This window comes from Tenrec ecaudatus, chromosome 10, assembly GCF_050624435.1.
Source record: "Tenrec ecaudatus isolate mTenEca1 chromosome 10, mTenEca1.hap1, whole genome shotgun sequence".
NCBI lineage: Eukaryota > Metazoa > Chordata > Mammalia > Afrosoricida > Tenrecidae > Tenrec > Tenrec ecaudatus.
Genome location: NC_134539.1, coordinates 3,028,074 through 3,052,691, shown reverse-complemented (window position 1 = coordinate 3,052,691; position 24,618 = coordinate 3,028,074). Strand labels below are relative to the sequence as shown.

The 24,618-nt window shown below is 60.6% G+C and overlaps 1 protein-coding gene across 1 annotated transcript; it reads right to left on the bottom strand.

Moving 5' to 3' along the window:
- Positions 1–12,033: 12,033 nt before the first annotated feature.
- MYMK (myomaker, myoblast fusion factor) lies at positions 12,034–24,468 on the bottom strand. Its single transcript, XM_075558902.1, has 5 exons — positions 24,334–24,468; positions 17,179–17,293; positions 15,543–15,691; positions 12,655–12,771; positions 12,034–12,216 (listed from the first exon to the last, which is right to left on the bottom strand). Exons 1-5 carry the CDS (start codon positions 24,466–24,468, stop codon positions 12,067–12,069), a joined length of 666 nt encoding a protein of 221 aa, XP_075415017.1. The 3' UTR covers positions 12,034–12,066.
- Positions 24,469–24,618: the final 150 nt, after the last annotated feature.

Here is a 24,618-nt window from a genome sequence, read left to right as displayed (position 1 = left end):
GGATCCCCAGCCATGGATGGAGACATACTTTGAGCCTCAGGCTGCTTGCCTGAGTAGGGGGCTCATTGTACAGCTGCCTCCAAGAGATGCTCTGGGGAGTGACCCCAGAACTGGGCAGGGCTTCCTGCTGTGGCACATTGGGGCACTGGCCAACGCCGCTGACAACCATCTGGCCCCGCTGTGAGACTTTCCTCGTCTTGGCCTCGGGCCATCACCCACCCTGAGGGCTGCGGTCCTCGGTCTCCATCAGTGAGTGCGTCCAGGCCTCCTCGCTCTCAGCAAGCAGGGTCGTGTCTTCTGACGTGGCAGGTTCTTCACCAGCCTTCCTCCAATCCTGATCCCGAGACCGTACCCATCCCGTAACCTGGCTTCTCTCGTGATTTGCTCGGCGCAAACACACACCCTGACGCACGCCTTTCCCGATCGCAAACCCTGCAGTGTTCCCGTCTTCCGCGGGCATGACTGCCTCCCGATCCGTGATCCAGGTTCTGCAGGAGCACAACCCAGTGTTCTGCAGCCCCCTGTTCCCAAGGCCACGCATGGTTTGTTGTGAGCCACACAGCCCAATGCTGTGGCACAGCCGACGAAACACAAGTAAACGTCTTTCTGAGATTCTCTGCTTTCAGCCAAGAGCCATCTGACACCAGCAATGATGCCCCCTGTCCGACCTCCTCTTCCGAAGTCAGCAAGCGGATGCAATGGCCAACTGATGGGAAGAGCTCCGTGTGTGCCCACTCCAGAGAAAGGTGACCCAACAGTGCTCAACCCATAGAACTGATGCCGCACCCATGTACCATGTAGCTGAAGGTCATCCAACATTGACCGGGAGGGAGCCGCCCGAGGTGCAGGTCAGATGCAGAAGAGGACGTAGACCAAGGGACATCAGTGCTGATGTCAGGTGATCAAGTAGAGGGACATCAGAAAAGAGGAAGGCCCACCATGAGATGGGTGGACGCAGTGGCTGCAGCCACGGGCTCAGACATAAGAGGGCGCAGGACGGGGCGGTGCATGGGAACCGACCCCATGGCACCTGACAACCACAACCAGGTCGTTCCCATCCACACAGCCACCTGAACACCTCTCCCCAACCTCTGCTCTGCAGTGGATTCCACACCGTGGTGCCCCCTGTGGGGTCCCAGGCTGTCCATCTTCACAGGCACCGAGTGCCAGGCCTCTCCTCTGCAGAGTAGCTGGTATGTGATCTGCTGACCTCCCTGTGCGCAGCCGAGTGCTTCAACCACAGCACCACCAGGGCTCCTCCCAGTCCCCCCATCCCCCACTGACAATAGCTAAGAATGTTCCACTAGCTGCTGCCCATGCCCATCCACCCGAATGCTCTTCTGAGCGGCCAAGAAAGGAGGAGGACTCAGGCCAGGTCTGGGGAAAGATGGAGCCGGAGGGGGGCGGGACCGTGAGGACGTCAGCTTCCTGCTTGGGAGAAAACTCACCAGGCTGGTCCATCTTCAGCAAAGTAGTGTGCTAGTCCGGGTTGACTAGCGAAACACATCCAGGGACAGTCATGTATGTGTCTATGTGTGTGTAAGAGAGAGCTTTATATCAAAGAGCAATTGCGTATTGAGAAAACAGCCCAGCCCAGTCCAGATCAAGTCCATCAGTCCAATATTAGCCCAAAGGTCCATACCAGTCTATAAATTCCTCTTGGGCACATGCAGTGATGCCAAGTGCAGGAAGACCCCAGGCCGGTGCGGGAAAGTCTTGTGGATCCAGTGGCGGTGGTCGTCTCTCCATCACCATGGCTCCATGCGGCTTGTCAACAGGGAGATGAAGCAAAGAGAGTGTGTGTCTCACCTCCAGGGAGGTAGAGAGGAGTTCCCAGACTCCTCAGGAAAAGGTCGGGCCCACCGGGAGGCATCATCAGGCTGTGACCTGATCCACAGGCTAAACTCCACCCCTCCACTCTATTTATCAAGTTGACATGAAATGATGCATCCACCACAAGTAGTTACTAAGCAGCCCGGGGGCAGGGCACTAGTTGATAGCAGTAGGACAGTCACTGGAGGCCAGCCACCAGGCATATGGGATGTGGGAACTGGATGGATTAAGAAAGGGGAGGGAATCTGCTGAGGGTAGGGGTTGAGGAATGTGGGTGGGTGGGGAGAAACCTCCTCAGAGACATTGGGGAAAGATGGCTGGCTTCATCCTATTCAGCCAGTGAGGCAGCTGGGGAGGGGGCTGTGGATGTGCTTGTCCAGTGTTTTCAGCATCATTTAAATGCATCGATTCTTCTCCTGTCTTTCTGGTTTATTATGACGGACCACAGTTCCATCAGACCAAGCACAATTGCCCGATTGCTTTCCTCATCATTTTCAATACATTTTCTCTCCTCCTTGGACGCTCACATGCATACGAGGCGATCAAACATACCACGGCCTGGGGCAGGGGCACCGCAGTCACAGCTTGATGACCTCATTTGGAGGCACGAAGGAGAGAAATAGATCCCTGGAGGCCAAATACATGGACACTGCTTCGTCTTCCTGTTGACAAGCCACATGGAGCTACACTGATGGAACCAGAGGCCTGGAGCTGGAGGAGCCACGTGGAGACCCACGCCAGCGCTGAGATGCTTCCACCGCCACTGGATCCACAAGACCTCCCACCCACTGCCCTGCGATCTAAAGAGGAATTTATGGACTAGTATCAGCCTATGGGCTAATATCGGACTTAGGGACTTGAGTAGACTGTGCTGGGATGTTTTTTAATGTACAATTGTTCTTTGATATAAAGTTGGCTCTTTCACACCTGTGAGCGTTTCTGGATTTGTTTCTCTAGTCCGCCCGGACAGACACACTCCCTCTCCCACAATTGGAGGCTAGCCAGTGCTTGTTCGGTGCAGCGGCTCAGTGTCTTCCTCCCGTCTCCTTTGGGTCTTGTTTGCGTCATTCAATGTCTCGCCCATGTCGTCACGCTCGGCTGCTTTGAGGAGACAGCTCTTCCTCGGTCGTCTTCTGAGCGCCTTCCGACCGGCCAGAGGGGCTCACCCCGCCACTCTGAGACTGTGCTGCGGCTGTGCCTGGGGCCTCCAGGGGCCGACCCTCAGGAACCGAGGGAAGTGCCGGTTCCTTCTTCGTAGTTCTGGTCTGGAAGCTGTGCTGAACCCCACTCGCCTTGGTGACCCCGCTGGCATTTCAGATGCCAGTGACACAGCTTCCGGCATCATGCCGCAGGCAGGCTCCTCCGCTGGTCAACCGGCAGGCAGGTGGTGGGAAGAGGAATTTGTTCGCTGACGGGCAAAGGCAGCTATGCCAGCGGCATCCATCGCGAGGATGACAAAGTCGGAGGATGACAAAGTCGGAGGATGACAAAGGCCCCATGTGAAGGGCACTGGGTGGGGCCGGGACCATGTGGGGAGGGAGTCTGACGGGCGGGGTGAGCGTCGCCTCTCCAGAGCTGGTGAAAAGGCCCGTGGAATCCCGCCTGCCTCACGGGAAGCCCATGCATGCGCAGGCGCAGCCCACGGTGTCAGGAAGCCACGGAGTCGAGAATCAGACAGAAAGGGGTCCACACTGAGCCGCGTCGGCACGGAAACGCAGACCACCGAAGATCCCACGATTTCACCAAGTCAGAGCGAAGGCGCAGAGGGCCTTCAAAGAGAGTTCAGCCTGGACCCCGCACTTCTGTCACGGCGTGCGAGGCAGGGTTCTCCGGAGCAGCAAGACTGCCCACTTAGGGTTTAACGTCCGTGAAGGGAGAAGCTTATGTAGCGAAAAGGAACAGAAACAGCAGTACAGAGAGCTCAGTCCAAGTCACCTTCGTGGGACAGTGAGTACACCGAAGGTCCTCCCAGGTCACGTGGTCACCAGCCCTGGGCCGAGGAAGCAGGCAGCCGGACGGTGGGGAGGGGGAAAGGGTGTGAGATGTTGCGCAGAGACCAGCAGCAGCAGGTCCCAGTGGAGCCTCATGCGTGGCCATGAGACGTGGCCGGCGGAAGGCGTGGCATCTGGAGTGGTGGCAGGATCAGCGGAATTGGCTCACAAGCAGCAGCCACGGTGCCACGGCATGGAACAGCACTACAGTACCACACAGCCACGTGTCAACCATGGTCCGAGGGCTGGCTCCGCCCACAGGGAGCACAGCACGCATGTGGAGGCGGGGCAGCTCAGTCTGGCAGTGTGCCATGCCCGTCAGCCACCAGGCAGAGAGAGGGGCCGGCCTCCAGCAAGCTGCTTATCTCGGCACACCTCCAAAGGACGTCATCCAACTTCGACTTGATTGGCAGGCGAATCATGGGTGCCATGTTGGTACAAACCCCCCTCTTCCCCGCAACCCCCCCTGCAACTATCACCACCAACAATGGAAATACCCAAACCACTGTTGTCAAATCCGTTCTGACTGGCAAGGACCCCACAGGTCAGAGTAGGATTGCCTCGCAGGGTCCCTAAGGCTATAAGATCTTTACAGAAACAGAAGATCTTTACAGAAACAGAGAGCCTCGTTTCTCTCCCAAGGAGTGATGGGTGGGTTCAAACCACCCAACACTTAGCCTACTGGGCCAGCGGGGACCTCAACAGCAAGGGTGGAGACAGGAATGGAAGCTCAGTGGAGTCAGCATGCCAGTGGAGACATCAGACATCGTAAAGGGGCTGCGGAAGGCGGGAGGCTCAGGTGGCAGGCACAGTTAACTGGTGGGCGGCTCAAACCCACCCAACGCTGCGGAAGAGGAAAGGCCCAGTGAGCTGTCCGAGAGGGCAGGGCCTCGGGGCCCGGAGCGGCACGTCTCTGCTGTGCACATGTGGGGTGCCAAGACGTGGAGGTGGCCCGTGGAAACTGCTTCAGGCAGACACGCTCGGAGAAAGTTACGGGAGGCATCGGAAGCAGAAGGGGGGGCGGGCTGGGGAGAAGGAGTGAGGAAGGAGAAGACGGGGTGGGGGGGTGTAAACTCAGACAAATGTGGACTGTAAAACTGGTGCCTGGTGGGGCTTGCAGACTGGGGGGTGTGTGTGCAGAAACAGGTAATCATGGCAGTGGAGCGGGGAGGGCGAGGGTTGGAATGAAAGTTTCCACAGCGCTGCCCTCTCCCTTGTGAGGAGCGGGGAACGGCGTACCCTTGCCGTAGGCTCTGATCAGTAGCGCGGTCCGGCTGGAAGCCACAGAGTGGAGGGTCATGCACACCACCGAGCAGCATCCAATCTGTGCAGGACAAAGTTCCAAATAAGAAAAGACCAGACGTCCTGGTCTGACGGAGTCTGCTGGAACCCCCAGGTGGGGACCCTTTGTGGCCCATTGGCCCTGGAGCTGCCTCCCTCCCGCCCCTGGGGGGAACAGGGCGGGGGTGGGGTGGGGCGGGAGGCTGGAGGAGCGGGGTTCTGAGGGGCCTGCAGCCAGCGCGGAAGCCAGATGTGTGTGCACCCTTGGCGGTGCAGCGGCTTGCTCAGCCAAACCACAGTGCAGTGTTCAAACAAACAGCAGAAACCCTGAGCAGACAGAGAAGGACACTGAGGTGCCGATCTCAAAGCCGGGGAGGGAGGACAGGGAAGGTGGGCCGACCCCCCAGGGCACGCACACAGCTAATGCTGTGTGTGTGTGTGTGTGTGTGTGTGTGTGAGAGAGAGAGAGATAGCGCTCACATGTGTATCTGCGTCTGTCCCCATGAGAGAGTGTGTGTGTGTTTATTTGTGTTTCTATCCCTATGAGAGCTGTGTGTGTGTATATATCTGTCTCTATCCCTGTGAGAGAGCTCTGTGTCTCTCTGTATGTGTGTCTCTCTATTCCTGAGAGAGAGCTGTGTGTGTGTGTGTGTGAGAGAGAGAGAGAGAGAATAGCTTTGTGGAGCTCATTCCTGAGGGTACCTCTGAGGAGAGTCTATTGATCCCCCTCACTGCAGACCTCTGATCAACATGCACCCTGCTGGGCCCACTCGCCCACAGCCCACCCCGCAGAAGCCTTCCCTGACCCCATTGCACCTTCTCCCTGCCCCAACGGTCGATGGTCTGCTGACCAGGCCCCCTCCTGCCCCATGAGGCTGTGCCTGGTCAGCAGGCGGAGGGCAGGCCTGGGCCAGGTGTCTATGTCCTGTGGACAGAAAGTGCTGGCGTGTTCAGGAAGCGCCCAAGGAACGCATCTGGAGGCCTGGGGGCCTCAAAAGGTGCCTGGACTGGGGACCCCTGTCATTTTTCGTGCCCCCCACCCCGACATGCCATTGGATGCCCCTTATGGTCCAAGAGTGGACCCATGCACACTGCTGTTGGAAAGGTGGCGTCCCCAGGGCTGAACCCACCTGCAGCGTGGGTTTACCTGAGCTGCAGGAAGGCAGGTGTGGCTGGCTGGGCCCCCTGGGGTAGAGGGGCTCTGCTTCCTGCTATTGTAGCTCAGATGTTGGGAAGCAGGCAGAACCCCCCCCCCCAATGTCGTGGTCACAGTGGCAGAGGGTGGGTGGAAGGTCATCAGTTCTCGGGTGAGGCTGGCACCCATCTGCTTCTTAACTCCCAGCCCCTTCCCCATTTGTGGGTGCAGAACATATTGATCACGGCAACCTTTCCAATAAGCAAGTGTCTTGCTTCTTGATGGCCCGTTTTCACTGTGAGTTGGGCGAAGGCTTACAGGACAAATCCGTCTTGCAGCATCCGGTCAGACTTGCTTAGTGCCACCTCCTGGATGGCCATCCTCACAATGCAGCCCCCTCCTCCCCTCCCTGGGTTTCCTGACCCTTGGGAATCTGACCTTGACCCCTGTGGTCCCTTTGGGCTCCGTGGTGGAGAGTTGCAAGGTGTGGTCCCTCCCTGGTCATTCTGTGCCCCTGACAGACCTGCCTGCTGAAGGGGGCCGAGGGCCATCGTCCCTGCCTGACCGGTGAGCCTGGTCTTTTTCATGATTTTGGGCTTCGTCCCACATTCCACCCGAGGAGCTGGCAGAGTGACTCTGAAGACCACGCACCGAAGCAGGGTGCTTCCCCGTGGCGGGCAGAGCCCCGGTGGAGTAGTTGTCACACGCGGGGCTGCCATCCACCAGGTCTGTGGCGTCTCGGAGAGAGACGGGGCTTTCTCCGTGCCTGCACAGTGACAGTCCCCACGAGTCCGCATCGGCTGACGGCAGCGAGAGTTTGTGGCCCCGACACAGCGTCTACTGAACACAACCATGTCTCCGTTGGCGCTTATGGCCTTTAAGTAATGCAGCCCGTCCCTGGGAAACTCCAGCCCGACTCCGGAAATGTCCAGGTGTGTTCCTAGCGGGTCGGAAATGCCAGTGCTGGGTTTTCTCTGGACCATGGTTCAGGGGCACACACCTTCTGTCCTCCTCCAGAGAGACGAGTCTCTGAGCTGGGTCCCCTCTCCTGAAACAGGCGGCCGAGAGTGCCGCAGAGAAACTGCTGTCCTGAGTTGGTTCCTGTGAGCCTGGTGGGCTGGGATCCTCCGTGGTTTGGGACCGTCACCCCCCACGGTGAGATCTTCTGTCATGTCCTGTTCTCCATGATGAGAGCTGCTATGAGCAGCCAATCGGTGGGCAGGGAATGTCCTCAGGGGTGTGGCCTGCTCCCAATCTCTGTGGATGTTCTGGGAAAGCTCACTGGGTCTGGATCCTGCGCCTGACTCACTGCCTGGCCTTTTGGCCTCTGGACTTGAACCAGCACCTTGCCATCTTGCCTGCCCGTCTTGGGGTCACTGGAGGTCTGCTGTTGGAGCTGCCAGTCTTGGGACCCATCAGCCTCTACCGCTATGACGCCAATCTGGCGCCTGGCGCACGGCTTGGGCCTTGTCTGCTTCTGCAAGTGCACCAGCCATTTCCCGGAGAGGAACTTCCATGGGGCGATGGAGATGAACAAGCACCACTACCTGACCTCTCTGCAGCCCGGTCTCGGCATTTCTCGGGGCCCCTGTTTAGCCCAGATGAGGGGCTCGCTATGGTGTGAGGAACGAGGTCACCCGGCCTCCGGCCCTGCTCCCTGCCCTCCTCTTTCTGCCTCTGTTGTCTCTCCCGTCCAGCCCGCTCTCACATCACTCTGCACACAGGCCTGCCTGAGGTCCCAGCCAGGCAGTGCTGCCAGGCTCATTTAAAAGTGAGGCGGCCAGGTCCAGAGATGGGGGTGGGGCCTGAGGTATGTGACCATCAGAGGATGACCAGGACAAACAGCCAGTCCCTGGGGATGTGTGCCGACCACTGCCCCGATCGGGGTCCCTGTGGTAGGTGTCCTCTGCTAGGCCCCCATAGCACATACCCCACTGCTCCTCCCCATTCCTTCCCCACTAGGTCTCCCAGGGCAGGTGTCTCCCCCAACCCCCACAGCTCAGGTCTCCTGCTGGCTCTGTTAAGCAGCGTCCACCAGGCATTCCGTGGGCTTTGCAGTGGGTCACCCCACTCCTCTGGAAGCTGGCCCCCTGCTGCCCCGCTCCCTACCCCACCCCCTGCCCCCCATGCCAATCCGTGTCAAAACCCCACAGCTGCCGGGCCTAGAGCAGGACGATTCCCTTCCGCCCCAGCACGCGCCCCTAACTACAATCCCAGCCCTGCCGCACTCGCTCCATGGGGTGGAGGGGGGGCTGTAAAGCCTCTTTAAAAGGGGCAATAAAAGTTTTGGGTTTCATATCCTCTTACTGCAGAAGAGAATAACAGAGACAGGAAATTTCAGTAGCAGACATGACAGAGGTCACAGGCGCAGACTGCCCTCAGGCGGAAACACCTCCGCTATGCAAACAGAGGCCGCTGGCGGGGTCCCAGCACTCCCCATGCCAGCCTGGCCCCAGCCGGGGAGACACTGCCGCCCAGCAGTAAACTGTTTTGTCTACGTCGCTGTAAATGTTTATAAAACTTCTCGGCCTTTGTGCAGCGGGAGGATGCTGGGTCCTGTGTGTGTGCGCGTGCATGCGTGTGCGCCTGTGTGCATGCGTGTGTGCCTGTGCTCGCCCTGGAGGGGGAGTGCCTGGGCATGGGGTGGGGGTGGAGGGGAAGTGGACGGCACTCTGGTCTCCGATTCCCTGCTCCACGGTTTGCAGCGGGGCCCAGTGTTGGTGCGGGCCCTGCTAGTATCTGCCTCACTCAAGTTCTAGGATCGTCCATTTCAGGGGAGAAGGACACTTCTCCCTGACCCCCCCCCCTCCCCCCGCACGGCTGCCCTCTGACTGGGTCACTTGGTTTAACTTAGATCTCCCAAACCAATAAGCCCACAGCCCAAATAAAAAAATCCAAACCCACAGAATCGAGTGGATTCGGCTTCGCCGTGAGCCCGTGGGGCAGAGCAGAGCTGCGCTGGGCGTGGGGTGTCTGAAGCCCCTGTGTCTATGGGAGCAGACGGCTACATCTTTCTCCCTCGGGGTGGCTGCGGATTTGAACTGCTCACCATTCAGTTGGCTGCTGAACGCTCAACAGCTCTGCCACCAGGGAGCCACAGGTCCATAGGCCCCTGGCTAACCAGAACCAAACCCACTGTCTTCATATCGGTTCCAACTCAGAGACCTTACGCCGGCTTTCCCCAGGCGGCCGCGGGCACCCTGGCAGAGCGGTGGGTTGGGCAGTGCACAGCTAGCCACCGAGTCAGCAGTTTGAGACCACCAGCTGCTCCTCCGGAGAAAGACGAGGCACTCTGCTCCCATCAATAGCGTCAGTCCTGGACCCCCACAGGGGCAGTCGCGTCCTATCTTGCAGCGCCGCTGTGAGTCGGCACTCCCTCCATGGCAGGGAGGCATTTCTGACTGACTGCTCATCTGTGCCGGAGCAGACAGCCTCAACTTTCTCCTGTGGAGCTGAGGGTGGGTCTGAACTTCTGACGTTGCAGTTAGCTCCCACCTCCCTCAGGATTCAAGACCCCTTATTGCCCAACCCTGTGCCACCAAGTGGCCAGCTGCCCCATATACCCAGGGCATGGAGGAGAGGAGCATGTCTCAGGCCAAGAAGGTGAACCCACCCACCCTTCCCATGAGCTCGCCCCACGGTGCGTGAGGCGCTCTGTGCCGCGGGGTGATTTGCGCGGCACACCCGCCTCCTGGATGAGTGGTGAGTGCCATGAGATTAGGCGGAAGAGTTTGGTGGCACAGGTGTGTACCCCCCACCCCGAGCTGTGCACTCTGAGGTGCAGCTGTAGTTCTGGGGGTTCTGGGCAGCCAGGCGTGTTCTGTCCGGGGCACCCCACAGCGTCCTGAAGCCCCTCCCAAGGCTGAGGCCAAGTTCTCCAGGCCCTGGCTGGGCTGGGTAGGAGCGGGAGAGGGCAGGGTACCCCTCAGACGTCAGTACCCGTGGGAGGACACGGAGCAGAGAGGTTCCCCTCCCAGGGTTGGGGGAGCTCCATCTTGAGGTGTGGGGTTCATTCTAGGTTGGTGAGGGAGTGGGGTACCCCCTCCCTCCAAACCCTGGTTAGAGCACCCAAGAAGCCAGAGTGGGTCTTCCCTCTGGAGGCGGCGAGAAGGGTGACCCCTGGGAGCGGGTGCTGTCCAGGTGGGGTGGGCAGGCCTTCCTGGCCTTCTGTGGCCTCAGCTGCGAAGTGGCTGCGCCGTGCCCACGCCCTGCTGTCTGTGGGCCTCCTGCCTGTGGGGTGCGGCTGGGCCCAGAGCCCAGCAGGCAGGCGCGGGCCTGCGGTGGCCGGGCTGAGGGCTGGAGCGCGCCCCTAATTGTCCATGACTTACAGACTTGGCCGGGCTCCCAGACAGCCTCCCAAGTCAGTGGCCGGCAGCCCTGAGGGCGGCCCAGAGCCTCAGCCCGGCACAGTCAGCCTCGGTTTCTCATGTGTGCCTGGGGGCTGGGGCCCAGTAGGGTGTCACCCCCTGACCTATGGCCTGGTAGGGAGATGGGGAACCAGGGGGAGACCTCATCTCTCTGCTGGCCATCAATAGAGAGTGGGGGTCCCTTGGTGATCTTGGCCTTGCTGGTGGACGAGGCCCCTCGGCCTCCACTCTGAAACCTCAGCTTCCTCATCTGGAAAATGGGACTGTGGTCTTGTCCCTCCTGAAGCCCTTGGTCAAAGCCCAAGAGACCATGAATTCATGGCTCGGCACCCAGCAGGCTGCCAGTGGGCAGTGGGGGTAGTGAGAGCTATGCCTGCCCAAGGGCTGAGCCTGGCCCAGGGTCAAGGGGTCCTGTGTGCTGGCACATCCAGACTGGGAGGCTGTGGAGTGATGGGGAGCAGGTCAGGGTCTGAAATGGGGCGCGTGGTCTCTGGGACAGGGCTGAGGAGGGGAAGGAGGGGGTCTGGAGGCCTGGAGCAGGCAGAGGAGGGAGAGAGACCTTTTGCCCTTACCCCCAACTTGCGTGGGAGAGGCAGGTCTGAGACCTCTGGGTTGCCTTTGGCAGCCTGGCCAGGGGTAGGGGCCAGGGCCCCCTTGGGCAGCAGCTGACATTTTGTGAGGTGATGTCTGGGAGGCTGGCTCTTGCCACCCCCTGGGGCTGGGGCAGACAGTCTGGGGCTGGGGCAGACAGTCTGGGGCTGGGGCAGACAGTCTGGGGATGGGCAGCGGCTGTCCTGGCCCCGGCCCGCGGGTATACTGGGGCCTAGGAGGGCTCTGCTGCCGGGGCGCCTCCATGAACCCCAGCTGGGGAGCCGTGGGCAGTGTGGGGACCCCTTGGACTGGCTGGGGTGCTTATGTCTTCCCTCTCTGGGCCTTCCCCACTCATCGCCCTCCGAGTCTAGTCGCCTGCCTCTGTTGGGGGGAGAGACTGTGGCGCTAGCCGCCCCCCCCCCAACCCCAGCAGTGTGCTGTAGGCGTTCAGAAGCAGAGTCAGGCAAAGAAGCACTTGCTGTTATTGGCATCATGGCGGGCAGGGGCAGTGCCAGGGCCAGGCAGCGGGCCCACTGGCCCTGCTTCCTAAGTGGGCGAATTCAGAGAGGGCCACCAGACTGTCAGTCTAACAGAAGTGCAGGGGGCCACGGGGCGGGGGGCTGGTTCTGAGTGTGGCAGGCAGACTTCTGCCAGGATTCCCCGGGGGCCGGGAGGGAGGTGTTTGGGTGGGCAGATGCAGTCATGGGGTCCGGAGGGGTGCAGCCTGGCACCCAGATAAAGCTGACAGGGAAGCTCCTGGTGGGTGCCGGACAGTGGGGCTGGCTGAGGGCCCCTCTTTTGGACGCCCTGGTGGGGAGGACCGGGGAAGCTGCTGTCTGGGGGCTGGGGTCCGACGGGGTGAGCGGGGTTAGACACAGGCACAGCACAGAGTGGAGCAGCCCAGCTTGGCGGGGGTCCCCGCGCTCCCCACCTTCTTGTTGACCTTGGGTAGCAGCAGAGCAAAGGACATAGCCAGGGCGCAGTGGTAGAAGCTGTGGACGTAGGTGTACTCCCATTCCTGTGGGGGGGGGGGAGCAGGCCAGGGTGGGTCTGCAGCTCCTCTCCCTCCGTGGCCCACCCCAGCCTCTGCAGGGGTCAGAGGTCGGGGAGCAGGGTACATCTGGCACAGGGCCTTCAGGACTTCCCTGCTCGGCAGACTCCTGGAGAGAGGACCAGGGCGTCTCTCCCCTCCCCCCTTCCTCCCCCTCCATCCCTCCCTCCTTCCCCTCCCTCTCTCCCCAACAACAGCCCCACTGGCTGCAGGACTCAGCTCAAGCTCTCTGAGGGCAGGGCCTAGTCGCTGGCCTCTCTGCTGCCTCCCAGTGGTGTTGAGGGAGAGCCACAGGCTGGAATGAACCCGGCCCCTCCTGGGCAGGTGGACAGGCGGTGGGTGGCCTGGCCAGGGCGCCCTGACCCAACATAGTTTCCATCCCTCCCCACCCTTCCGGACTGGTACCTCAAAGAAGAAGCGCAACATCAGAGCCAGCGCCCCGAAGCAGAGCCCGGGCCCGATCTGCTGGGTGTAGACGCTCTTGTCTGGGTACAGGCCCCGCTTCTCCTTCATCTTCGGCAACTGCAGAGGGGAGACAGTCGGCCGGGTGGTTTGCTCGAATCCCAGGCTCAGGGTCAGCCCAGACTGGTACAGCCCCATTCCTGGGCAGGCTCTTTCCTGCCTGTGACCCTGCCTTGCCTGGCCCCTTCCTGGGCAGCCCCTCTTCCGAATGCTACCCTTCCCCACAGGACCCTGGGCTCTGGCCCAGCTTCTTCCCGTCCCACCTCTCTCCAGCTCAGACTCACTGCCACTCCTCCATCAGCCCAACGTGTGACCACGGTGCCGCCATGGCCTCACCACCCCCTGCCCTACCCCTGCCTGGCTCACCACTGGGCAGGACAAGGGCCTTCCAGGGGACCAGCTGCGTCCACTGCACCCACCCGCTCTGCAGACTAACCAATAGGAACCATTCCCGAGGGGCCCCCCTTCCCTGCTGGAGACCCCTCAGGCTAATAGGTCGGTGGGGATGGTGGTGGCGGGGGAACCACCTGTACCCCTCCCTCTCTCTGGGTTGCTTTCTGTCTTCCAGCTGGGGGTGGGGGGCAGTCCGGTGGTAGGGGGCAGGGGCACAGGTGGAGAGTATTGGGACCGACTGGGACCTGCCAGTCGGGGGTTGACCATGAGGGTTGGCCCCCAGTGGCAGCCAGACACATGTGACGAGCTTCCTCAATTATGCTTCTGGGAGCTGGAGTGGCTGGTGACCCGTTGGGCTGCTAACCGTGAGGTCAGCAGTTCAAACCATCTCAGGAAGAAGGGGCTTTCGACTCCCATAAAGAGTCACCGTCTCAGAGTCCCGCAGGGCCAGCCCTCCGCTGTCCTGGAGGGTCGCTCTGCGAGGGCCTGGCCCTGATGGCAGTGAGCTGGGCTGCGTTGGCTACTGCATGTTTCATGGCCCGGAACGCCACACCTGCTTCTCCCAGAGTGCAGTGGTCTGGAGGGGTGTGGTTTGAAGCCCCAGAACAGGAGAGGGGATGTGCCAACTCAGACCTCCACGGGAGGTCTGGCTTCCAGGCTGGGCCAGTTCTGCCGTCCTCTGAATCCTGGTGGGACTTCCTGGGGCAGGTTCCAGGCGCTGCCACCAGGGAGGCAGTCTGTGGGCATTGCCGGGAAGTGTGGGTGACCCTAGCCTTGGAGTCCCTGTTCAGCCAACCCTGCCATGTTGGGTGCCTGCACGGGGGCCCTGGGAAGGGAGTCACGTGTCCCAGGCCACGACCATCTGCTCAAGGTCACATTACCTACCAAGGCCACAACCCTACCCAAGGTCACAGCACCTGCCTCCAAATCATATACCTCTCCAGGGTCATCATACCTGCCCAACAGCACACCCATGCCCACGGTCACCAGTGCCCGCCCAAGGTCATTGTGCCCACCCAAGGTCACATGTACCACCCAAGGTGGTCACACCTGCTGATGATCCCTACGTGCTGGAAGCCAAGGTCGCAGCTGTTTGCCCAAGGTCAGGTGATGCAACGCCTCCTGTCAGCCTGCTCTCAGTTCCTGAGGGTGCTCCCCTCCCCGGGGCTCTCTCCAGAGGGCACAAGGTGCCAGGAGGAAAGTCTGCCCTCATTCCAGGAACCAACTGCCCTTGGAAATCCAAAATAAACTCCACGCTAAATGGTCTAGAAAACACGACTGGAGCTTTGGGCGCAGGGAGGCCGCCCAGCTGCTCCTGGCTGGGTCCCCTCCTAACCCGCTGGGCACTGAGAGCCGGAGTGGGTCTGACTCACTAGCAGCCAGCCCCAGCCCCAGACGGGCACTGGCAGCAGGGCCAGCCAGAGAGGCAGCGCAGGCAGCCCGGGCCTGTTTCCTACTGTAGAAATCCAGCCATCGGCGCCCGGGCTGCACCCGCCAGCTGAGAACTGGCTGCTGCCGCCACGTTCCACGTGCTACCTCACACGGCCTCCTGGGGCCAGGCAGGCCAGACCCCTCAAGAAGCAGCCTGAAGCCACAGCTCTGACATCCCAAGTTTGATCAAGAAAAGTGGGGCGGCGGGGGGGGGGTGTCCTTTATCCTCTTCTATCTGGACCAGGCAGGCTGGTGTGGTCACGGTCCTGCAGCGACTTTCATATGCAGGTTGCGGGTCCTCCTGGAGGAGGCCCGGCAGCAGTTCAAAACCACCGGCCGATCCGTGGGAGAGAGACGGGTCTTTCTGCTCCCATCAAGGGTTACAGTCTCAGAAACTCACAGGGGCAGTTTGCCCTGTCCTCCAGGCCCATGTGGGCCTGAGCTGTCCCGATGGCCTGAGGTTGGCTTGGACCTTTCTGCATTTCTTCCCCGGCCAATCCTCTTTGAGAGGGAGCCAGATTTTGAAAGGTGGCTGTGAAGACTCAATGTGCCCACCCATGTCTGCAAAATGGGCCATTCCTGGTCCCTCGCCCGGCCAGGGAGACCGCCTCCCCGTGAAAGACCGTGGGCGGCACAGGGCTTTGTGTTTGGTGAGGCAGAGGCTCAGGGAAGGCGAGGGGACCCCCGTGAGATGGGCTGGCCCAGCGGCCCCACCACGGGGACTCACACAACCCATGAGGAGCTGGGCACAGGGCTGGCTCTCGATAATGCACCTTCTCCAGTTGTCCCTGAACTGACCCCGAGATCCGGCCCATACTGCTCTGTAATAGCCATTCTGAAGTTTGGAAACGGAGGCTGAGGGGCTCAGGGCTAGGCTAGGTACCACACCCAGCCTGGCGGGGAGACAGGACGTGGAGGTTCATGCCAGCTTGCTGACCCTGGAGCCCGGACAGGAGCCAGACGGGGGTCTTCGTGGGAAGCCTGGGCCCGGGCCCGGCACTACGCACCCATTTTGCGGCTATGATGAGGACAGCGGTGCCGATGGGGCCGGAGTACACGCCGTAGCCCTCGCGGTCCTGGTACACCCGCACGGCGATGGTCAGGACCCCGAACATTGCCAGCGTGGACCTCTGGGGCTCGTCGAAGTCGGCCAGTGCTGGGGGCGGGGGTGGGGCAGAGAGAGAAGCTGAGGCTCACTGGGGTCCCAGAGGCCAGGCTGGTCGGAGGGGCCAGAGACCCAGCGCTTTCCTGGGGAAGGCGGGCTGCTGCTTGTCGGTGGACAGAGGAGGCTACCTGACCCGCGGTGCCACCAGCAGCGTCTGCTCATGATGGGACGGTGGGTGCTGACTCAGGAACCCTGGCGGCACTGTGGTCACACGTTGGGCCGATGGAGGAGTGGCAGTGAGTCGGGCTGCTGACCACAAGGTCAGCAGTTCACAACCACCCGGCGCTCCACGGGCTCTCTATTCCCGTGAAAAGTCACCATCTGAGAAACTCAGAGGCAGTTCTGCCCTGCCCTGCGGGGTCACTGCGAGTCGGCATCCACTCGATGGAGCGGAGTCTCCTTTTCTGTTTGACTGGGTGCTGGCTCAGGAGTCTGGTGGCATTGTGGGTTCCTGGCTGGGCTGCTCAGTCAAGGTCAGCAGTTCGAGCCTCCCCAGCCTCCCTTGGGGGAAAGACGAGGCTGTGTGCTCCCTGAAACCGTGTCTGGGTGGTGGCTGTGGGTTGGCAGTGGGCTCGGCTGGGTGTAGCAGGGTGGGGTGGACCCCAGGTGAGGCCCTTGGTAGCAAATGCTGGGCGGCCAGTGTGTCCTGCACGTTATTCAGAGACGTGACAAGACTCTGAGACCAGACGCTGACCCTGCTGCAGTGGCCGCTCCGGGCTGGGTGGGTGGGGGATTGGGAGACGGTGACTGTGACAGGTGGAGAAAAGTGATTCACAATCTGCATCAACATAATGACCCCGCAGGAAACATGTGCCCGTGTGAACCTGTGTGCATGCGTCTACATGTGCGTGCATGTGTGCAAGGGCTTGCGTCTATGTGCATGTGCGCTTGTGTGCATGTGTCTACATGTGTTCATGGGCACGTGTGCATGCGCAGTGTCTGTGTGCGTGTGTACATGTGTCCACATGTGTGTGTGAACGGACATGCATCTACGTGTGTGTGTGCATGCATGTGAGTGTATGTGCATGCGTCTACGTGTGTGTGCCTGTGTGTGAGCATGCACTCCTTTGGAGAAGCCTCCAGACAATCCTGGGAGGCAAATTTTGACCTGTCTACAGTGCCCCCAGGAAGGTGGGGCCTGCCACTTCCTTGTCTCCCCTTGTCTCTCAGAGGCGATGAGAGGCGTGGGTGCTCAGGTTGATTTCTCCTGTGTCCAGCTCCTCTCTGGTGCCCAGGTGAGGGAGGGATCTCAGGAGGTCAGGGGGCTGACCACCTCCTGGGGTGAGGGGAAGGTTGGGAGTGATCCCGGTGTGCAGGGCAGCATGCACTCCCTGATCCGGAACACTCAGTGGGTGCAGAGTGGAGGTGGGGGGTGCATTTACCCATAGGACACCCAGTAGGTGTGGGTGTGGGGTGGGATGCACTCCCCCATCAGGGCCACCCGGGGTGGGTGCGGGGTGGGGACAGGGCACACTCACCCATCAAGGACAGCCACATGCTCAGGGCCGTGCCATAGACGCTGAAGTAGTGCAGGAGGTCCAGCCGCAGGAAGCAGAGCATGGCCAGGCCGGGGCCGCTGCAGGCATGGTGGAGCTGTCAGAAAACCCAGGGTGCTTAGAGGGCTGGAACCCGGCCCGGCCTAGCCCAGCAGAGAGAAGCAGGGGTTCTTTGGGCCCAGGATCCCCAGCAAGGTCCAGCCCTCAAGGGTCTGGGGACCACACCAGGAAACCATCACACGAGGGGCTCAGGGCCTCAGCAGAGCCTGTCATGCAGCCCCAGCCTGCAGGGACCCTGCCAAGGCGCTGGTGCTCAGAGGGAGCCCGCCCACCCACCGAGGGGGCCCTCAGGTCTGGTTTCACTTGAAGCGGGTGGGGGACTGGGTCTCCTGGCTCTGCTCCTCAGTGAGGCCGCAGATGCTGTGGCAGCCCCGCCCGGGCGTGCGGGGGCCATTTCCCCAGGTGCTGCTCCATCCCCTGACCGTGGCGCCCAGAAGGCCCGGCTGGGAGGGTTTTGTTTTTCTTCACCTTGAGTTGTGGCCCTCCCCGAAGGCTGCGATCCTCCATCTTCATCAGCCAGGGACCCGAAACAGCAGGCTGATTTTAAGTTGGCCGTTTTGAATGGCCTGCGAACGATGTTCTAAATATCCAGTGGTCCCTGGCAGAAACAAGACCTGCACCCCCGGCTCCCGCCGGCTGCAGGGTCAGCGTGAGATCGCAAAGCAACCTCAAGTTGGATGGAGGAGGATGGTCACACGGCACCCAAGGCCTTGACCAAGACCCTCGCCAGCAGGTCCTTGAGGAGACGGCCCAGCGTGGCCATGGGGCTGGGCGGGCAGGGCAGTGGGTGGTCCTGTGTGATGCGGGTGACGGGTGTTGTTTGCCTAGTGTTTGCGAATGAATGTGCTGACTTGCTTAAAAGGATTCATCTCATGCTATGTGAACTCTGCCTCGACTGGAAGCAAAAAAAAAAAATCCCCAAATTACAGCAGCACATGGAGCCCTGGGCTGCCCCTTGCGGGGACAGAAAAGTCCCGCCAACTGAGGGCAGGGTGGCCCAGTGGGCTGCTCTGAGTCAGGAACCCTGGTGGCATAGCGGTTACACAGTGGGCTGCTGACTGCCAGGCCGGAAGTTTGAACCCAGCAGCTGCTCCCCAGAGGAAAGAGGAGCCTTTCTACTCTATAAAGCACGACAGTCTCGGAGACTCACGAGGGCAGCTCCACCCTGTCCTGTGGGTGTGAGCCAACAGGCTGGATGCCCGCGAGAAGTTGGCGCAGCCGAAGCTTTGCGGCAGATACATTCACGCCCATGTTAAAGAGGAGAGTGGGCGGGTGCCTGCTGGGGTTCCCTACGTTCACCTCGAGGGAGCTGATTCCTAGTTTGGCGTTTAGGGCCTCGGTTTCCAGAACTTCCCCATGAATAGGTGCACGTGTGGGACTTCTGTTCTACCTCCTGGCTGGTGAGGTCATGCCCAGGCTGTTCCCATGGCAACCCCGGGTCTGGAGCCCCGAGGGAGGAGCAGGGTCAGGAACTGGGGGGGCTGGAGTGTGCGTGTGTCTCATCACCTCCGTGGACAAGGGCCTCCTTTGCCCTGAGGCCAGAGGAACTGGGAGGTGCCCCACGACCAGAGCTGGACGTTTGCATCCCAGTGATCAAAAGGGAGGGAACGACACAACAGAATTTCAGATGCTCCTGGACTCCAGACTGTCTGGGGCCTTGGCAGCTGGCTGAATCCTTGAAACTCTTGCCCTCAGCCTGAAGCCCGAAATATCCCCAGGAGTCTTCTTGAAGCCAAACAGCTGTCTAGGTTGACTGGGAGTGGTGGTCTGCCGTGAGCACGGGGCTCTGTGAGGAGCTGCCTGCCCCGATCAAACAGGTAACAACTCGAAGGCGAGCTAGGAACCTGCGTTTAGGGTGGTGGAGGGGGAGCAACCCCGAGAGGGAGGGCAGGGTGGGGTCCCTCGGGTCCCTCCCTCCCCCTCACAGGCTCCCTCCCTCCCCCTCACACGCCCCCGGATGTCCCCAGATGTCACCGGCGCTGCTGGTTGTGCAGACATTGGGATTGGTTTTTGCCGTGAAAGCACTCAGCAATAACAGCAAAAACCCTCAGTTATTTAAAATTCCCCCCAGTGGGGAGCAAGCTAAGACCCATATTGTTGAGCCCCACCCCGGAACTGCTGATTCTGTGGGTCCTGGGCGGGGCCAGAGCATCAGTAATTTTTTTCACACTACTCAGTTGGTCTATACTGGTTGGTTTCTTGAAAGTAACGAAGACCGTAAGATTGTAAAGACATCCCTGTGTCCCCACAAAGTTCCCTCTGCTGGGCAAAGTCCCCCATGACTTTCCAACTGGCCCAGAGGTACCCCAGAAGAAAGGGCTGACCTCCATGTCCCACAGATTCATTGTGCTCTGCACAGCGACTGAGTGCACAGTGGGGTGGCCCTGCGCCTGGCTTTGGTGTGTGCGCCCTCTGGGTGCTGGGCAAAGGGTCCAGGATCGCCCACCTCCAATCCTTCCACACATCCTCCCGGGCCTGACTGAATAGCCACTTTGCAACCACACGACCCGTACCAAGTGCCCTCCACACAGCCCGCTTCCCCATCTCCCCTGCAGAAGAAAACGGCGCCTGCTCTGGCCGTCGAATTTCGCTGCTTTCCCTAACAGTCAATCTCACGACTTGGAACTTGGCTCCGGAGGAGGGCAGCGTCTCGAGGAGCAGCCCAGGCCCATGGTCTGGGCATCTGGCTCGGCTGGAGGGGCTGTGGAGGGGAACCTTTGGGGTCTCCTGTGCAAGGCCTGAAGCCACAGGGAACTCACCTCCTGGTAGCCCCTGCGTCGGAGTAGAACTGGGTTCTCAGTGGCTGGTTTCCCATGCAATCACCAGTTCTTTCTTCCTAGGCACCTCTGGGTGAATATGAACCTCCACCTTCTGGTGGGTGCGGGCGTGTGGCCGTGTGCCACACTTGTTGTATGTGCGTATTCCAACTCGCGGTGACCCGGAGCGCGGGGCCGGGCTTCCCTGGGTGTCCTAGACTGTTTGTCCCCACTGCCATTGAGTCCAGTCTGACTCCTGGTGATAGCCGCTGGGAAGAGGGGAGCTGCCCCGCAGGGCCCCGAGAAGGTCAATGTTTATGGAAACAGACAGACTCTTCGTTACCTCTGAGGAGCGGCTGGTGGGTTCGAGTCCCTGGCAGTGAGATTAGCTTTCATCCCAGTGCTTCAGCCCCAGCATCGCTGGAGAGACGCCATTGTGCTCAGAAGCAGGTGTTGGAACAGACTGGGGGCTGCGTGTGGTTTCAGATCAGGAAAGGGGTGCATCAGAATCGGATCCGTGTTTCAATTTGTCCATCGAGCAAACAATCCCAGAAGCCGGACTGTCTGCAGGAGAACGCGGCATCAGGACGGGAGGAAGGCTGAGTGACATGCGACAGGCAGGAGGACTTGGGGCATCTGCTGGGGAAGACCGCAGTCTTCGGCATGGGTCACAGCTCCAGGAAAAGTAGGCAAGAACCCCCAGACACCGGCCCTCAGAGGAGCAACATCGCCACAGAGGGAGAGGAGATTGGACTGTCGAGGACCTCAGTGCACTGGGAACGGCAATCAGGGTTCATGGAAGCAGCAATCTAGAGATCTAGTGATGCCATGCCCTGGGCAAATCTGCTACACAAACCTCTGGAAAGTGTCAGAGAGCAAGGGTGTGTGTCCCTTTGAGGCCTAAGGTGGAACCGATCCAAGCCAAGGTATTTCCAAAGGCCTCGTGTGCATGTGAAGGTTGGCCATCGAATAGGGAAGACCGGAGATGGACTGATGCACTTAATCTGTGGTGCTTGATGATGCTATTGCCTGAGGCTGGGTTCAAGAGGAGTAACTGGTAGATTCAAACTGCTGACCTTGTGATTAGCAGCCCGATGGATGTGTAGACCAGATATAGACAAGCATCGATAAGGAGGTTTCTCTCAAGGAAATTGTCGAGGTGGGCAAGTTCCCAGCCTGTGGGTCAGATGTCAGGTGGGAGGCCTCCCTTGACCCCTGTAGCTGCAGGGGTGGATGAACCGAGACCAGCAGGTGGAGGGCAGGCCTCTGTCCGCAGAGGGTGGTGGACCATGGTTAGTGGTTACAGTGGCAGGCTGCTGGCTCAAGCCAAAAGAACTGGAGGTTGGATGACAAACCAGGTGCAGCGTCCACATGCAGCAAAAATCAGGCAAGCCTCCGCACAGTGTCCACTGAGACTGAAAGCAGCCATACCTCCCCAGAGCTCTGAGATTTCCTTTCGATTGGTTGGTTGCTCACAGCAGATCCCAGCATGGCAGTGATGACATCACGTTAGGGCGCACCATGGGGGGTGGGCTGTGCTTTAACTGCCTGACCCCACTGGGAATCTCCACTCAGGGACGTGGACACACAATATCTCACGAACACAAGGACGGACTGCCAGGTGAACAGGTGCCTCTGTCTTTGAAGAAGTACGGCAGGTACACTCCACAGAAGCAAGGGCGGCGTGACTGCTGGGACTGCTTTGGACACGTTGTCAGCAGAGACCAGTCCGTGGAGAAGGACATCGTGCTTGGTAGAACAGAAGGTCAGGAGCAAGAGGACGACCCTCGAGGAGATGGGTGGGCACCACGGCTGCAAGCCTGCGCTCAGCCAGTAATGATTGTGAGGGTGGCATGGGACTAGGTGGAGTTTTGCCCTGCTGTCACGACGGACATAGGGAGACTAATGGACAGCGATGTCCACCATGAGGGAGGAGAAGACTGCCTTTCTCTGCTCCAGTCAGACCAGCATAGACAACGGTGGTGAGCTTTGAAGTCACACTTGCTGTGGAGGGACTGGAGGAGAGGGGCCAGGCTCCTGAGCTTGGGATGGAGAGCTTCAGGCGGGGCCTGATCAAGGGGCTCTGAGCACTTGCACATGGTGGCTCTGGAGAGCAGGGGCAGGTAGGCTCCATGGGAACATGCAGGGCTAAGGTGTTCTTCCTCCCCTCCCAGCTCCTCCCTTGAAGGGTATTTGACACCTGCCCCACTCCCCCTGGGCCTAGACCTCCCTGCTAGAGGAGGAGCTTGGGCTCCATGGGGTCCCTGGGTGATGGGTGCCCACCAAGAGCAGCAGCAGTCCATCTGGTCCTTGCTGTGCCCCCCGCTCACGGTCAACACTCCGCCATGCCGCTCTGAATGCAGGGCTAGGAGGCAGGCTGGCCAGGGGTCCCATGAGCTCAGCTCTGTTGGGCAGGTGAGAGGAGGTGTTCAGAGCAGGGCACTGGCCTTTGAGTCTCCAGGACACTCCCCCCACTCCCCCCTACACACACACACCCTTCTCACACAGGGGCATGTTGGTGGTGTATGGTGGATGTGTTGGGGCGGGGGTTGAGTCTGGAGGGTGTGGGGTAGGTTTGGTGGGGGTGGGTGAGTTGGGTGGGGTGGGGCAGGGTGTGTCCTAGCCATCTGCTCTCAGAAAGTCCTGCCTGCCCTGGACTGAGAACATTTGTCACAGGGCAGGTGGTCCTGCCACTCTGTGGGGGTGGAGGGGAGTGCAGAGGCAGCTGTGGGATGCGCTGGGGTGGGGCACGGGGGGTGGCAGCTGTGGGGATGCATCGATGGGTGGCACAGCCTGAGGGTGCCTGTGGTTCCTAGCTGGGTCACCCACGGACCTAGGGGCAAGGCTCAGCTTCTCCTGCCCCTGCCCCTGCGGCTTATCCTCCCAGGTCCTGCTCCTCCACTGTCCAGCAGACTCTCAGCCCTGACCCCACCCAGGCCCTGCTGGCTGTAGGAATGGCATTAGACAAAATAGTTGGGGCGGGAGGGGCTCTCAGAGCTATGGCCTCAGCCTGGCTGCCTCTGGGCCTGAGCCTCTCCTCGGTCTGGGTCTGCTGTGATGGGGGCTCTGGGAAGACTGCCCTCAGGCACCAGGCCCTCTGCTATGAGCTGTTCCCAGTCGGAGGTGCATGAGCCGGTGTGTGAATCAAGGGGAGCAAGCTGCCCATTACTGTCCTCTGTGAGACCTGCACCCACGGGTGGCCCGGCACCCCCATGTGCACCTGTGCCTGCTGTCACAGCAAGCTTGGCCTGGTCAGACCAGGACGGCAGTGACCATGAACAGGTGTCTGTAGACACATGTCTGTGGCCACAGAGAGTCCAGTTCTTGTACACTTGAGGGAAAGGGGAGACTGCCTGGACAGGGCCCTTGCTGGGCGGTGGGTCAGGGGTGTACCTGAGAGGAGGGGCTGCTTGGGCAGCCAGGAGTAGGGGGCAGGGAGGCCCTGGGCTTCAGGTGGGTGGATCAAGCACTAGGTGGACAGATGGATGATGGAAACCAAGCGATTTAGGAAGAAGGAATTACAGGTGAGCCCTCATGGCTGGGGGCCGACACACTGCGCTGCTAACTGCCACGCCTCCCTATGGAGACGGGACTTTCTTCACCCCCAAAGAGAGACAGGCTCAGGGACTCACAGGGCCTGTCCTGTAGGGTCACTGTGAGTCAGAGGACTCGATGGCAGGGAATTTAGCGTGAGATTGTTCCAGAAGGCCCTGTGGAGCCGGAGAGATGGAGGGGCTGACAGTGAAAGTAACCTGGGGCTGACAGTGCAGACGGGGTCCTTGGGACTCCAGCACCCTCTTCATACCCCTGGACAGTCACCCAGAGATGCTGGGGAGCAGGTCAGTTACATCACTGAAAAGGAAGAGCCTGAGGGGGCCCCAGGGAGAGGAGAGTGGGGGGAGCGGGCCCTCCTGGCCATCAGTCCGGGGCAGCTCCAGGCTCCCCCATCCCCCCAGGCCTGAGCCCTGCTGACCATGCTGGGTGCCTAATTCCGGCTGGCTGGGAGGAGTAGAGAGCCCAGCCTGGCGGTTTCAATGTCTTAAGAGGCCCAACCAAGGGGCTACCGAAGAAGGGCTTGTCCCCTCCAGCTGACCCGGACACATGTGGTTTGTGCTCACCCAAATGGGGCCGCAGCCCAAGGTCCTGCTCCTTAGAACTGTCTTAGCCACAGATGGGGAAACTGAGGCCCAGAGAGGGGGCCCAGCCTCCCCAGCCGGCCTGGGACTTGGCCTCCCAATCAATCCCTTCACCACCGACGACAGGGAAGTGGGCCGAAACCTCGGCCCCGGCGTCCAGGAGGGTGTCCCCGGCCCCGACTCACCGCCAGGAAGAAAGTGGTGAAGAGGTAGATCATGGCTTCAGCGTGGAAGCGCCTCTTGGCCGCGATGCTGACGGTGGGGAGGAAGGCCAGGCTGCTGAGGGTGGGCAGCAGCAGCTTGGCTACGAGCATCCCCATGGGCAGGGAGCTGGGAGGACAGGGCTGTTCCAGCAGCTGCGGGCCCACGGGGAGCATTTAAATGCCCTGAAGTGGGCGTGGGGTGGGGGTGGGGAGGCTGCATTAGGCACAGAGAGACTCCAACAGCTGCAGGGCCACGTGACCAGCTGG

Excerpts from the sequence above, each read along its gene's own strand:
- MYMK (XM_075558902.1), bottom strand. The coding sequence starts at position 24,468 with ATGGGGATGCTCGTAGCCAAGCTGCTGCTGCCCACCCTCAGCAGCCTG. Across the intron at positions 17,294-24,333 it reads TCACCACTTTCTTCCTGGCG|CTCCACCATGCCTGCAGCGG; the intron begins GTGAGTCGGGGC and ends GTTTTCTGACAG. Across the intron at positions 12,772-15,542 it reads TCATCATAGCCGCAAAATGG|TTGCCGAAGATGAAGGAGAA; the intron begins GTGCGTAGTGCC and ends TCCCCTCTGCAG.